Source organism: Coenobita brevimanus, chromosome 27, assembly GCF_032717465.1.
Source record: "Coenobita brevimanus isolate Jiangsu-jjx chromosome 27, ASM3271746v2, whole genome shotgun sequence".
Taxonomy (NCBI): domain Eukaryota; kingdom Metazoa; phylum Arthropoda; class Malacostraca; order Decapoda; family Coenobitidae; genus Coenobita; species Coenobita brevimanus.
The window spans coordinates 35,323,274-35,338,510 of NC_136980.1; the positions used below are offsets into that span (position 1 = coordinate 35,323,274).

The 15,237-nt window shown below is 41.9% G+C and overlaps 1 protein-coding gene across 1 annotated transcript in view; it reads right to left on the bottom strand.

Annotated features, from left to right (window-relative positions):
• Nucleotides 1–3,995: 3,995 nt before the first annotated feature.
• ND-42 (NADH dehydrogenase (ubiquinone) subunit ND-42) overlaps nt 3,996–15,237 on the bottom strand; it is a 58,772-nt gene continuing 47,530 nt past the window's right edge. Inside the window, exons 7-9 of the mRNA XM_080268410.1 lie at nt 14,274–14,435; nt 7,135–7,249; nt 3,996–4,705 (exon numbers count right to left, since the gene is read on the bottom strand). Coding sequence (XP_080124536.1) covers nt 4,628–4,705; nt 7,135–7,249; nt 14,274–14,435 — 355 coding nt within the window. The 3' untranslated portion in view covers nt 3,996–4,627. The remainder of the gene's footprint in view (nt 4,706–7,134; nt 7,250–14,273; nt 14,436–15,237) is intronic.

Genomic DNA, 15,237 nt, shown 5'->3' on the forward strand with positions numbered 1-15,237 from the left:
TAAATGTTACCGACTGATCAAATAACAAATATTATATTGAATCTGTGAATCTTCAAAAACATTTTAATGCAAGAATGAAGGAACTAAAGGTTGTCAATCATTTCTATGCTCACCGATAAACGGATTTATGTTGCATGCCAGGTAAAAGGGTCCCCAATATATATATAGATCTGTATAAAGATGTAGGGATTTAGCTGAGGAACCGGCTATCCGATACTGGAGAATATGGCATGGGAAGGACAAAGGTGCTGCCGGCACGAAGGGTGTGAAGCGAGTGAGTAATGTTCCCAGTAGGAACGCTGGAGAGTGAATGAAATAATGGTGTGTGTTTACACCCAGTAGTCCAACGCCCCTCTTGATGGTGCACCGAGCTATGGCTTTCCCGTACGAATGGCAAATTATCTAGAATTCTACATCAAAAAACCTATTCTATTCATTGCCCCTTCAAACCAATATAGATATCATATTGTTTATAGGTAAAGTCCTTAAAGTAAACGGGAATAACAACTTATATACATAAGTAATGCTGTCAGGATTAAATCTCATAAAATAAATCCTGACATTATGCCTGCCACCAATAATTATATACAAAACTCACTCACAGGAGACCTTGGTTGATCCCCGTGCGCCAGTTTAACAGATCCAAACGACGTTCGGTGTATTGGGCTGTTGTTGTATAGATTTACCTCTTGCAGGAGGACCGGGCCAAATATGGGCCTGCAAGAGAAAAATCGATGTAGTTGCTGGGGGGCTCTATGAGAGCAGCCATGTGACAATGAAATTTAAGATGGCAGACCGCTTAGGATCTGCAGCAAGACTATCGAAGAGGTGCGACTCAAGGCTGGCGGGGATGGTCTGGGCTATGTACGCCTCCCTCAGGTCGACGTGCAATTGCCTGTAGAGAGGAGCTGAAGCGTTATCAGTATTGGCTGGAGCGAAGAGATCTAGCAGAATCTCCTGGAGGTCTGTGTCGTTACTTGAGGCAAGGTGGGAGGCCGTTGCAGGATCAATGGAAGGAATGGGCGTTGGCAATGTGCTGGGCAATGGGTGGAGGCTTGCCCTGGCGCTTTCCCTTCTTCTTTTTAGGTGGAGAAGACACTGGAACCTTAGCAGATGTGGCAGGATGGCTGATGTCCATGAGGCTCTCAGCAGAAAGGCCATCAACAGAAGGTGGTGGTGATGGGGAAGGAGGGTCGTCTTCTTCCTGCTGGATGGAGAAGGCAGGAGAAACGGCCCTTTCCTCAGTTGCTGAAGGCGGGTGGTGAGTGGCTACACTGTCCTCAGTACTGGTGGTGTCCATAGGTGCAGCAGAGGTGGTGGTGGAGGAGGCAGTTGCTCTGTTGAGTGACGAGTCGAGCTGCAGCCTTTTCCATGGTGTTGTGCGGGGTCTGGGAGGCCGCAGCGTGACGGCACGACACTCCTGACGAGGGGCTGGCTGTGCATCATGGGCGAAGCTCTGTGGGGTAACAAGGTGCAGCAGCCTATGTTTCTCAAATATCTGGGGGAGAAGAATCAGCATTGCAACCTTGTTGTCTCCACAGAATGCCTTCACCATCGCGATGCACATGGCGACGATCATATCCACTCCACCAGTACATTGGCGATCTCCAGGCCAGCGCCACCGGGCCGTAGGGCACTGCCTTGCATAGGCAGAGCCTTGCACAGCCACACCCCCCGGCCCGCTGACGTCCCTAGCCTTGGGACCTTTTGATGTCTGGTGGAGATGGAATTCAACCGTCTTGTCCTCACCTAACGAGCGCCGGAGGTGCCACGGAGTGGGAACAGCGATCCCCAGAAGGCGTACAAATACATTGGCACCAGTGTCCTGGCGCCTGATGAATCCGTATCCTTCACTGGACCGGCCTCTAAATCCAGTTCATAGGGATACAGCTTAATGACAGGACAGGTGGCAGTTCCCTTCGTGGTTTCTACTTGCACTACCCTAGCAATCCCATCCCTCCCCAAATGTAGGTCAGTGATTGTATCCAACTTCCAACAGGATCACGGACCATCATTGTAGATTTGGGCGACACCCCCGATTCATGGCCAGAAACCCTTTGTTTTTTAATAGGCATTTGTGTGATTCTCTCAGGGACAACAGATATTCATTAGACCACCTTTTCTATAAAACTGTTGATATTTTTGATATACAGGACATGCTATCCTTTAATCCCTGGCTGAAGGCATAGGCTAAGTAGGATCTGCTACTTCTGAATCAATTTTGTGTGGGAAGGATTTTCTTTGACCCCTGGGCAACTGAGATGGGGTGATAGACTATCTACATAAGTGAGGGGTCTGTCATTAATGGCGGCCTCTAGTTCGAGAAGAATGGTGGATAACTCCTCTAACGTAACCAAGGCTCTACCCAGTACCTTTCTTAATCCTGCCTTTAAGGTGCCGATTGTTCTTTCACACACACACAAGCACACACATTCAACTATGTCACAAACTCACATACTCACTAGCTCACATTCACTTACAGAACTCTACACATGCACATATGGGTAATAATACACATACAGGCACACATGACAATAATAATGACAGTAATAGTGGCAGCCGACATGCTCTTTGCCAGAGTTCGTCTTCAATTTGGCCACGATTGTTTTCCACTTTTCGGGCTGTCTCGCTCTCTTCCTACCTCTCACTTGGTCTACCACATATCCACCACCACTCTCGCTGCTGGAATCACTCATGTCATTGTTTAACACAGGTTATTTTGGCATGAAACAAGAATACTCAGATAAATCAAGCAGCCATGAGAGTGTAAATAATGACTGCGAGCCAGGATAGAATCATGAAAGGAAGGAATCACAGATGCTGATTGGCCAGAAGGGCATGTTTCCCGTGCTCCCATTGGCCTAGAAGCGCTCAGCGGGGGTAAGCACCTTGTCTCACTCATTCTCATTGGCTGGAAGTTCCACGTGTCTGAGACAATACTCTTGGTACGTTCTCTGGTTCAGAGATGTGGGCATAGCTACAGGCGAGGATGCGTAAGGAAAAAAATTAACTTCATTCTGGGGGATTTTTGACCTTATTGTATCGTTCATTTTGTACCCCTGACTCACATTCTAGATAGAGGGATGATTGGGGAAGACGATGGTATACTTAACTCATTTTCAGATATGATGGCATTTGGTATGTTACGATTCTAAACACCTCAAATACTCCGACTGTTATGATAAAATAGAGCAAATTGTTGGAAGTGGACCTCCACACTCTTCCCCACACCTTGCTGTGGGAAGGTACTGTCTGCTGCAAGGGAATGGCATCAGGTATAATCTCCAGTAACACCTTTTTCCACTAGAAATCTGCCCATAAATAAAATTGTCAAATGGAAGCAAAAACAAAATGAAAAAATATGGAAGCAAAAACAAAATGAAAAAATATGGCATTGGACTGATGGCGTTAAACCCTGAATTTCAGAGGGTAAGGCAAGCCCCCAGTTTTTTTAACAATAGTTACTGAACACATCAGGAAGTCAGGATGAGTCTGGCATCTGAATGTCATTGTTAACTACACTCTGTAATGCTAAACACTAGCATGATCAAATTCAATAACCAAAGGTGTTCCATAAATGTCAGTCAAACACTTGGAACCTGCATGCCCTTTAGCTACTGGAGTTGTCAATACATGACTGTATGGCATAAATCACACATATATGACTGGTTAAAGGTATTAATAATTAGGATCCTCTCCCCAGCTTTACCAGTGCCAGTACTCTCTTCCCTGGAATCTATCAAAGGCATCAGAATAGCTATCTATGTATCTGTCTGCGGCCAGACACAATAATCCCGTAAGAGTTGACCATTTGTCTTTGAGTTAGTTGTTTTACGGGGAGGGGCACTAACCCTCCACCAACCAGAATCAGAATAGCTGAATTTGATAATATAATTCAGCAACTAAATTCAGATAACTTGCCCTTTTCTGAAGTGCCTGAAGTTTCCTTGTCATATGCTTGGTGTCCATACAAGGAGGCACAACAAACACATATATTTAATAATTAAATGTATTATCCATCTGTACAACAATTTACATCACCTGACACGGAGGTATTCTAAAGCTCAGGATAAGTGTTGTGGCAGTCCACTGTACCACAGCCGGTAATCTCACTGGTTAAGGAAGGTCCCTAAATCTGTTTCCTAAGCAATTTATTTTGCTAATTACAGCTTACTGTCCTACATTCTCTAATTTACAAATCCTTCTAACATCGCCATACTCTTCATAAATAATGTACAAAAGGACATTAACCAGCCATATAGAAAATAATCACTAAGGAAATGGAGTTAGAAAGCGTCCTTACTCGATGAAAATACGAGACCATGATTTCTTTACTAACACAATTCTTTTCAGCAAAGGAAACACCTCTGACCAAAAAGATTGTCAGAATTTCATGATAACAACTGAGGACTGGTATTTAAAATTTAAAAGCGTATAACGTTTTGAAAATCCATACAGTTCTTCACCATTCAAAAAATAAATGATGCTCCAAATGTCAGATAATAATTTAATGGAATGGGGCCACACTTATACTAAGCTTTGTAGCAAAAATTCACTGCTCTGTCTGCGCAACAAATTATTCTTTTAAATTATTCCCTAAGAAACACTGCAGGTCCGTACCCATCCCTCAGGCTCTGATTTTGGTGGTAATGAACTGATCACCAACATCAGCATTGAAGCCTGGCATGTACTTGTTGCCGGGAGCCTGGAGGAAGACAAATACAAAAATGTTAATATTTTGGAAAGGTAATGCATGAGGATGTTACAGGTAAATGAATAATAATCTTTCACTATGAGAGAAAAAAAATGCTCTCTCTCTCTCTCTCTCTCTAAACACAAAATAGGAGTGTGTGTGTGTATGTGTGTGTGTCCCTGGTGGAAAGGCTATAACTCTTGCAAATGATATATGAGACGATAATACACAGACAAGTTATATCAACATGTGTCCCTGTCTCAGCAGTTACACAGCTACAGTTACTAGTGCTATGGGTTCACACGGCCTCATAACTGATCCATACGGTCAAGAATAACTGTAGCTGGGTAACGGTTCTGATATGGAAACGCAAAGAAAGACAGGGAGGGAGAGGGAGCAGGAGACGGAAGATGAGGTGGAGGGATGGAGTTGAGGTATATGAGGGAGGGGGAAGTGAGTTGGGGGGAGGGCAGTCAAATCATGGTGACATAGCGACTTGGAGGCGTTTTGTCTGCGGCCACCCTTTGCGGGATTAGGGCGTCAGGCTAAACTGTAGATAGATAGATAGAATTCCCTAATCTCTCATTTCCCAAGGTTATGCCACTTACTACCAGGATATATACAGTATAATTATCCTGCAAGACTTTTAGGAATTTCATTGAGTGATTCTAGGGCAAATTTTGAGTCAGAAATGCTTTATCAACATGGTTTCAATTCAAAACCGTTATGGAGCTACACATACTGATGACCTATTGGCAGAATATGACCTACCTCATAAGTAACACACCTTATAATTATGAATTCAACATGGATGGTAGGTATTAGAACCGAACTGGTGGCAAGGAAAAGTGTAAAGCATTTATACCGAGTGCCGGGGTTCAATGGATTATCAAGCCTTGGTCCAGAGTCTGACAAAAATACATATAAAAATAACAATACATCAATATATATATAAAAAAAAAAAATAATCATCATACCTGTAACAATAATAATAATGATAATGATAATAATAATAACAATAGCAATAACAATAATAATAATAATCCATCCACCCATCTTCCAATCCTACATTGTCCCATGAGAAGCGTTGGAGCCCAGGGCTAGGCAAGTTGGTCCTGACATTTAAGATAAGAGTGACCAGCCTCACTCATCCCTGAGTGGCATAAAGTGAACAATAAACCCCAACCACCCCTTGGATATAAACCTGCACCAGCTCAATCCAACTGGAGCACCTTTATTACCCACTAAACCACCAGGAGCCATAATCTGGTTATGAGGTTACCACCCAGCATAGCAAATGGTTTCCCAGTGTACAGGAAACCATTTGGCTTGTCACTCAGTGCAGAGTCACCCATAGGCAGAAGGAAGTGGAAAGAATGAAGGAAAGAAAGACAGAAGAGGGAGTGTAAAGCCACCTGTAGGCAGAAGGAAAAGGAAAGAATGAAGGAAAGAAAGACAGAAGTGCAAGGAAGAGAGGAATGGGCAGACACCCAAAGCAGCACTACATCGAGTGAGTAATAATAATCTATTGCCAGACGCCTCAATCCCGTTTGGGGTGGCCACAAACAAATCGCCTCCAAGTCGCCCTGTCCCTCGCCATTTCACTCCCCTGCTCCCAACTCACACCCCCCTCTCTCATATACCTCTCCACCCCATCCAATAATAAAAATAATAAAAACTACAATTCTGAAATTGTTGAAACAATATTCAAAGAACTCCACATTCCAGATGAAAATACTTTAGTTATCATTGTGGATCTAATATTAAGGGACTTTTGGTATGACTCAAAAACTTTTACGATTTTGATCTGTGACTCTGAGATCCAGGTCAAGGTCATTCATACAAAGCAAATCATGGTCACCCATGATCCACTACATGTCCACTGAGTTTGGTCAAAATCAGCCAAATACTTTCCCATTTAGCATTTTCAAGCATGAGGCGGCCATTTTGATTTTCCTCAGTATCTCAGAAAGTATTAGTTGGATCTCAATATCAGTACCCTGGTGCACTGGCATTTGTTGACCACTACATACTGCAACATATACAAAGCAACTGATTCAGCAGTTTTTGCTGCACACAAGCAAATTTTGAAAAAATGACAGAGGGTGCTAGTACAGTGCTAGTGCTGGGGAAACAAAAAAAATTGTGCCAAAACACGCCCACAATCAAGATGCATCATTCCTGAAAATTTCAAGTTTCTACCTTGAATGGTCTTGGAATGCCAGCCTTCTAGATCTCCACCTCCCCCCCCCCCCACCAAAAAAAGAAATATCAACATCAACAGGAACTCTACAGAATGAGGACTTCTGAATAATAATAATAATAATAATAATAATAATAATAACAGTAATAATAATAATAATAATAATAATAATAATAATAATACAGTAATAATAATAATAACTGGAGGAGGAGGAAGAAAACCATTACTGTGTACTCACACTACTCCAAACATCCTGCAGCACCTTGTTGTCCTCAGCATCAATCAGCAACTCCGGCACAGTGACACTGGGCACCTCCATCCAATTACTAATCCACTCCCTGCCCTTAGTGAACCTGCACCAAACACACACAACTATTATCATCGTCATAAATATCATCATCATCACTGTCACCATCATCATCATCACCATCATAATGTCATCATCATCATCACTGTCACCATCATCATCATCATCATCATCATCACTGTCACCATCAGTCACCACAACCACCACCATAATAATCATCATCATCATAATCATCATCATCATTTTCCTACCTAAATATGAAGTCCACTGGGATCTAGGTGTACAAAGTTAACACATCTCATCATCAAAACAAATTACTGTACATGGTAATTTCTTAATATCAGTTATGATTATATGAACCTCTGACGTATACGAACATGCCTGCAGGCCAGAAGATTGTAGGTATTATCTATCTATAGCCAGATTCCTCAATCCCGTAAGGGGTGGCCACAAACAAACCACCTCCATGCCATCCCGTCCCCTGCCATTCTACTGCCCTTCCCCCCAACTACATCCCCGTCTCATATACCTCTCTACTCCATCCCTCCATCTCATCCTCAGTTGTCCCTGTCCCTCTCCCCCCTTCCACCTCACTCACATAAACTCCCACAAATAAAAATAATAATAATAATAATAATAACGTGTCTGCGACCAAAAAATTGTTTCCTCTTTAGTAGGTGACTTATACCAATTTGCACATGCTGATTTCGAAAATCACAACGAAATTTCTGTATCACGTACAGTTTTTTCACAAAATCGAGTTTTGTTTTTTTGCTATTTTAGCCAAATATCCTGTCACAAAATTAAAGCCATTTGTTGTTCTTTAAAGATACGAACTTGAATAAAAATGAGGATGGCTTCCAGAGGATGTCAACCAGCCCTGACAGCTTTTGTTACATATGTGGTGAATTTAGTGTTACAAAACAGCAGAGAAACATTACAGACTTTGTCAAAAAATCATACTACGCATACTTTGGAGTGAAGCTGGGAGACCAAGATAAGACATGGGCTCCTCATAAAGTGTGCTCAGTTTGTGTTGAAGGACTAAGGCAGTGGACAAAGGGTACAAAGCAGTCTTTTCGTTTTGGTGTTCCAATGATATGGAGGGAACCGAAAAATCACGGTGACGACTGCTACTTTTGCTCATGTAAGGTACAAGGACACAGTTCTAAGACCAGGAAGAGTATCATCTATCCCAATCTTCCATCTGCATTGCGACCTGTTCCCCAAGGACCAGATGTGCCAGTTCCATCACCTCCAGACAACTTTGAGGACATACATCTGAGTTCTGATTCGGAAAGCAGCGATTATGATGCAGACCTCAGCTATGACGGTGAAAGTAAAGAACCTCAGGTATTCAGTCAGCATGAATTAAATGATCTAGTGAGGGATCTAGGCCTTGCCAACGAATCAGCAGAGCTTTTAGGTTCCAGACTTAAGTCCAAGAATCTTTTAGCTCCTGGTGCATCATTCTCTTGGTATTGTCACCGAGAAAAAGAGTTTGCACCTTATTTTGCCCAGGAAAATGATTTGGTCTATTGTACAGATCCTCAAGGACTAGTAGAAAAGTTTGGCATAAGATACAGCCCTGATGAATGGAGACTTTTTATCGACTCATCAAAGAGAAGTCTTAAAGCAGTCCTTTTACATAATGGCAATCAGTATGCTTCACTTCCTGTTGGACACTCAGTGATCATGAAAGAGTCATATGAGAATTTGGTGTTACTTTTAAACAACATCAATTACAAAGATCACAACTGGATGATTTGTGGGGACTTGAAGATAATCTGCATGTTACTTGGACAGCAGTCAGGGTACACAAAGTTTCCTTGTTTCTTGTGTGAATGGGATAGTAGAGCAAAGGACCTTCACTGGACTCAGAAACAATGGCCAGGTAGGGATTCACTTACACCAGGAACGAAGAACATCATTCGAGAGAGTTTAGTGGATCCAAAGAGGGTTCGTTTGCCCCCACTTCATACAAAACTCGGCCTGATGAAGCAATTTGTAAAAACTTTGCCACAGGATGGAGACGGTTTCAAGTACCTGTGCAGCAAGTTTCCTGATCTATCAGATGCCAAGATTAAAGAGGGTGTATTCACTGGTCCGGATATAAGGAAACTGGTTCAAGATGAAAATTATGAAAACTGTCTTAGTGATGCCGAAAAAGATGCATGGACTGGCTTGAAGGATGTGATGAAGAACTTTCTGGGTAATTACAAAGATCCAAATTACCGAGACATTGTGGGAAGAATGCTACAGAAGTTTAAAGCCTTAGGATGTAACATGAGCCGTAAAGTTCATTTTTTGCATGCACATCTAGATTACTTCCAAGAAAATTTAGGAGATGCGAGTGAAGAGCAAGGGGAAAGATTCCATCAAGATATAAAGGAGATGGAGAGAAGATACCAAGGAAGATGGAATGTCAGTATGATGGCTGACTACTGCTGGATGCTGCATCGGGAGACTCCATCAAATGCTCACAAACGGAGAAGCTGCAGGCGTAATTTTCAAGTGAAAAAGAGGAGATTTTAAGTTACTGAAACTTAAAAACTTTTTAAAGATATATTTTACTAAAGTTGAGTTGCACTTTCTTCTTTCATCTTTGTTAAATGATGTACCAGACACATTTTAATGATTTCATTGTGTTCTATCATATGGGATCTTGCCTACAAATTGTCGTTTATTCGATACCATTTTGTGGGGAAACCTTACATGATGTGAAAAAACTGTTATGATATTCGGAATCAGCACCCAAAAAATATGTATAAACACATTTTATTATCAAAACAATTTTTGAAACGTTCCTTTTTGCAGACCTGTGGAATTATAATCCATCCATCCATCATCCAATCCTACGTCGCCCCATGTGCAGCATAGGAACCTGGGGCTAGGCAAGTTGGTCCTGACATTTAAGATGAGAGTGACCAGCCTCACTCATCCCTGAGTGGCATTATGTAAGCAATAAACCCCAACACCCCTTGGATATAAACCTTCACCGGCTCAATCCAATTGGAGTGCCGTAATTACCCACTAAACCACCAGGCGCCAAACCTTGGTTATTACCACCCAGCGTAGTAAATGGTTTCCTGGTGTACAGGAAACCATTTGGCTTGTCACTCAGTGTACACTCACCCACAGGCTGAAGGAAGAGGAAAGAATGAAGGAAAGAAAGACAGAAGAGGGAGTGTAAAGTCACACATAGACAGAAGGAAGAGGAAAGAATGAAGGAAAGAAAGACAGAAGAGGGAGTGTAAAGTCACCCATAGGCAGAAGGACGAGGAAAGAACGAAGGAAAGAAAGACAGAAGATGGAAGGAAAGAACAATGGAGGATACGAAAGGGCAGACACCCAAGAGAAGCACTACAATAAGTGAGTGGATGGTGAGCGCCCCCACCTACGACACAGACTAATAATAATAATAATAATAACAAAAGTAATCATCACCATCATCATCATCATCATCCGGACCTCCTTTCCCACCCAGGGGCAGGGTGAGGAGTAACAACGTCTAGACCGCCTAAGTTTGCCCAATTCAATGGGCCATGCTTCCATTTTCTCATCATTCAAGCCCACAGAATCCTGGCTCCACCCGATAGGCCAAAAATATTTTCACCATGTTCTGTAGCTTCACATACAGTATACCTATTTGATAGTCAATCATAATATAATAATAATGATAATAATAGTAATAATAATAATAATAATAATGTGGTCCTTTGCTCCTAAAAAGCACCTATTCTTCCAAGGGAATTCACAGGCACTCAACATTCATTTTTACTATTACAATTACCACAAATGATATCACTCATACATAATACAGATGTCAACAGCAAAAGAAAAGTGGCAGGCAACAACTAAGCCCTAAAATCATCCACTACAACACCTCTCCCCAAATTGTAGATTCTTGAAGAGATAAAGGCTTTAAACTGCCCTTTAAAAGATTCAACAGAAGTCTACTGTCTCTCAGGAATAATGGCAATTTATTACACAACCTACGGGCTGTACATGAGAAAGAACTATTTGAGAAATACGACTAATGTGCAGCTGCAGGCTCGTTAAGGCACAAGGCATCATCTTCACTTAACATCATACCTGAGCATACCAACTGAAATGTTAACAAGTATCATATCACATTGTTTATAAAGGCTCCAACATGCTTCCAGGCATTGGCCTTGGTCACCTAATGGCAACTCTCCACGCTGCTCAGTCGCTGGCAGCCTCCTTCTTCAGTCCTTTACCCCTGAGGCCACACTCTATGACCTCATCCCTGGTCTTTTTCAGTCTACCCCTTGCAACTCCACCCAATGTTCACACTTCCACTTTCCAGACCCAACTGTTATCCTCCATCCTTTCTGCATTCCCAAACCATCTCAATCTACCCCTCCTCATCACAGCACAAGATGTTTTGGTTCCCCATACTTAAGAACCTTGTGAGTAATAAGACAGGTTAACCCGTACAATCCTGCCGTCGGCATGGTGCCGACAGTACAAAACGTCTCAAGTAATCCCAGCGACGTGATGGTGCCGACAGCAAAATTCGAGCATTGTAGCTCATCTCTAACTGCTTCAATCAAGCTAATTTTTTGCTAAGGAGTAGCTTATTGTATTGGCAACATTGTGCACAAGCACTTGTTGCACTGAGTTTGGTTTTGCATGGCTGGGTAACATCAGTGTGCCACTGTCCATCACAGTGTTAGAATGTTGAGGAAGTCACGCCATTTTTCCGCCTCATTGGGCTGGAGGAGGTGGTTGAAACTGTCACATGGACCCTCTGTCCCTTCATTTAGTGATTCTATAGAAGAAGAAGACCTGGATGACTCTTCTGGGGAGGAATATAAGCCAGTGGAGAAGGATATTGAGAATGGGGATTCCCCCACTCTCCTCCCCCCGTTCTCTCTCATCCCGCCCAGCTGGGTAGGAAAACGTAGCTCACGGCTTGGGAAACTGGGCTAGAAACACGATGGATGGCCATCCTGCACTTATTTCTCCTATAAGGAGTACTTTTTTTTGGCTTTTCCTTGATTTATATGTCCTTTTGGATTGTTTTATGCAATAAATTTTTTTCCCATTTTTGGTCTGGGATTGGGTGGGTATAAAATTGCAAAAATGCCTGGTATGGTACGGGTTAAATTCAATTCTTGCCTTTATTGGCAACCACTGCAACTCAATTAGCAACCAGAAATGAGATCGGGATTCTTGTGGGGAGGACAGAGATAAGCCCTGTTGCTCTATTCAAGACAGACTGAACCTTCTATAAAAGATTGTTCAGGAGGCCGATCCATAATGAATTACAGTATATTAATCGACACAAGACACAACCACAGCATTGATCAGTGTTAAGAGGCAATGTCTATTCAGCAGCTGTCTCACAAAATATAGGTTTTTGACGTGCAGATTACAACCTCTGACAATTTGATTAATATGTTCTATATAATTAAGTTTTTAATTCAAATATGCACCGAAGTTTCACAAAAAACAAGCTGCATGAAGCTATGACTTGCCAATCTTCAGTCAGGACAATACCTGCATCACCAACCCTCCTGTTTCCTCAAATGATGAAGATTTCCATTTTACCATCATTCAGTTTAAGTCTCTTCTTCGTCATCCAAATTTCAGTATTGGTTATCAGGTATTCCAGTTTACTCCTGGTATCATTGTCACTTTAACATAAAGCTCAAATACCATCAGCATAAAATGATTAGGACACATCATCTGAATCAAGTAGAGACAATAAACTGCTTGTGCAGATTGTGAACAGAATGGGACCTAAAATAGAACCCTTGAGGAATGCCAAACAGAAGGGAAACTAAGCACAAATAATTATCACAGTAATTATGTGATCTGTCAGACAGATACAACTAATGGAGCAAAAAAGCATCATCACTGCCACCACAAAAATGCAGGTCATTTAGCAGTGGCTCATGATCTATCCCTGTATCAAAAGCTACAAACACATAAACAGAAACCAAGAGTTTCAGCTGAGTGGTCTTTCCAATATGTCAACTGAATGGGAGGAACAACTCTGTTTTGTTCCACTAATGGTGCAAGTTGATCTAGTACTGCCCACTCAGTAATCTTTGACAAAAATGAGAAGTTGGAAACAGGACAATACTTTCACATACTCTCAACACAGAGACCAGGCCTTTTAACCCACTTGCACCCAGTGTCCTCAGTATAGGAAGGAACTGGGCGTTTTCAAAAGTTAATAAAGATTGGAACCCCAGGGTAGGGACCTATCAGCTTCACCACTATGAGTCGAGCGGTGAAGGGCAGTACACTTAGTATCCTTCTAGCACAATCCCTCACATAGGAACCCTAGGAGCTAATGGGTTAAGTAGGGGTCAAAGTTTCTTGGACTTGACAAAGTTACTCTTTAAGACTTAATGATTTACTACAGTAAACCCTCAATATAACGAACTAATTGGGGGAAGGGGTGGATCGTTATATCTGAATGTTCGCTATATCCGATGGTCGTTATTAACCGAGGGATTACCAACCCAAGGTCGCTGTATCCGTGGAGTCGTTCAGAGTGTGCAACCACAATTTACTCTACGAAGTTTCACATGGAGAATTCAATGGTTTATGTAGTTATACAGTACATGTACAGTAAATACCATCCTGTATGAAGTTGTACATAAAAATACAATGCCTATAATGTAATGTAGTACTGTTACAGTACACTTACCATGCCAGGGAGCGAACTTCTGCTGGATATAGCAACCAAAGCTCACTATATCCGGCGGAAGTTCGCTCTGGATATGGTGGGTCGTTATATCCGAAGTTTGCTATAAAAGGGTTCATTATATCAAGGGTTTACTGTACTTTCAAAATTAAGTCTGCTGCACACTTATACACATCTGGCCACCGTGACATACTGAATGGATGAACTGGGCAACATGGTATACTAAGATCTCTGATATTACATTCAACACTATTAACATCCAATGGATGAAATGTTGAAAGCCATGACCTTGATCAGGCAAAACCAAATTTAATGATGGTCTTGTTGGAACATCACATAAGCTTTAAAACTGTGCACTGTAGGAACACATGACAAAATTACTTACAGCATTCTCTTCTCGCCCCAAACATCATCATTGTCAATCTTCCAGTCATCCATCTTGGGATCGTGCTTGCCCGCGTCAAAGTTGATGCGTTCGATGTCCTCAACCACCACCTCTGTGTCACCCTCCTCAGACCAGTCGTAGATCAGCATCTCAGCGTGTGTGCTAAAAAGACAGTGTACATTATAACTACAGCACTACAGAGCTTTCACCTTAATTTAGCTCAGATTTTTGTCCTTTAGCTGCTATTTCCTGTAGCTTGATGGCTGAATAAGACAATACAGTAAAACCTCGATTTAATGTACTGTGCCTTGATGGACCAGATATCGGATTTAACAGGCACAACAAAGCCACTGGACTTTTGTCTGCTATAACAAACAATGTCAGTTCAATGGGGCACAGTGAGGTGAAACATGTCTGTCTCATGAAGAAGTGCAATGACAAGGATGTAAAATAAACTATAATTGAAATAAACTATAAATGCGTGAAATTATGGGTCAAATTAATGAAAAATTGGTAGTTTTCATTTTTAGTACTATAACATGCTATTATATTCATTTACATTCGAACATGTGCTTGAAATCCACACTCGGGGGGGAGGGGATCAATGATAATGGATTTTCAGCTTTTTTGGATCAGGTTTCCCCCCCAGTTAGTCCATTATAGTGAGGTTTGACTATACTACAGCTCTAAATACAGCTGTACATCCATGCCACACAACTTCATGACTAATGCTGTCCTTGTGCTTATCTCATGTTATAATTCAGCATTTAATATAAAGAGCTGTCAAGTGTAGGCCAAGTTAGCACTGGAGTGGTGATGCGAAAGTGTGCTGTACACAGGAGGACTACTGGACATGAACAAAATATCAAAGTACTGTATACGAATGCACAAGTGAACACACACATGCACGCACGTGCACGCACACACTCACATGCATGCACACACACAAGTGCAGGGCCACTTG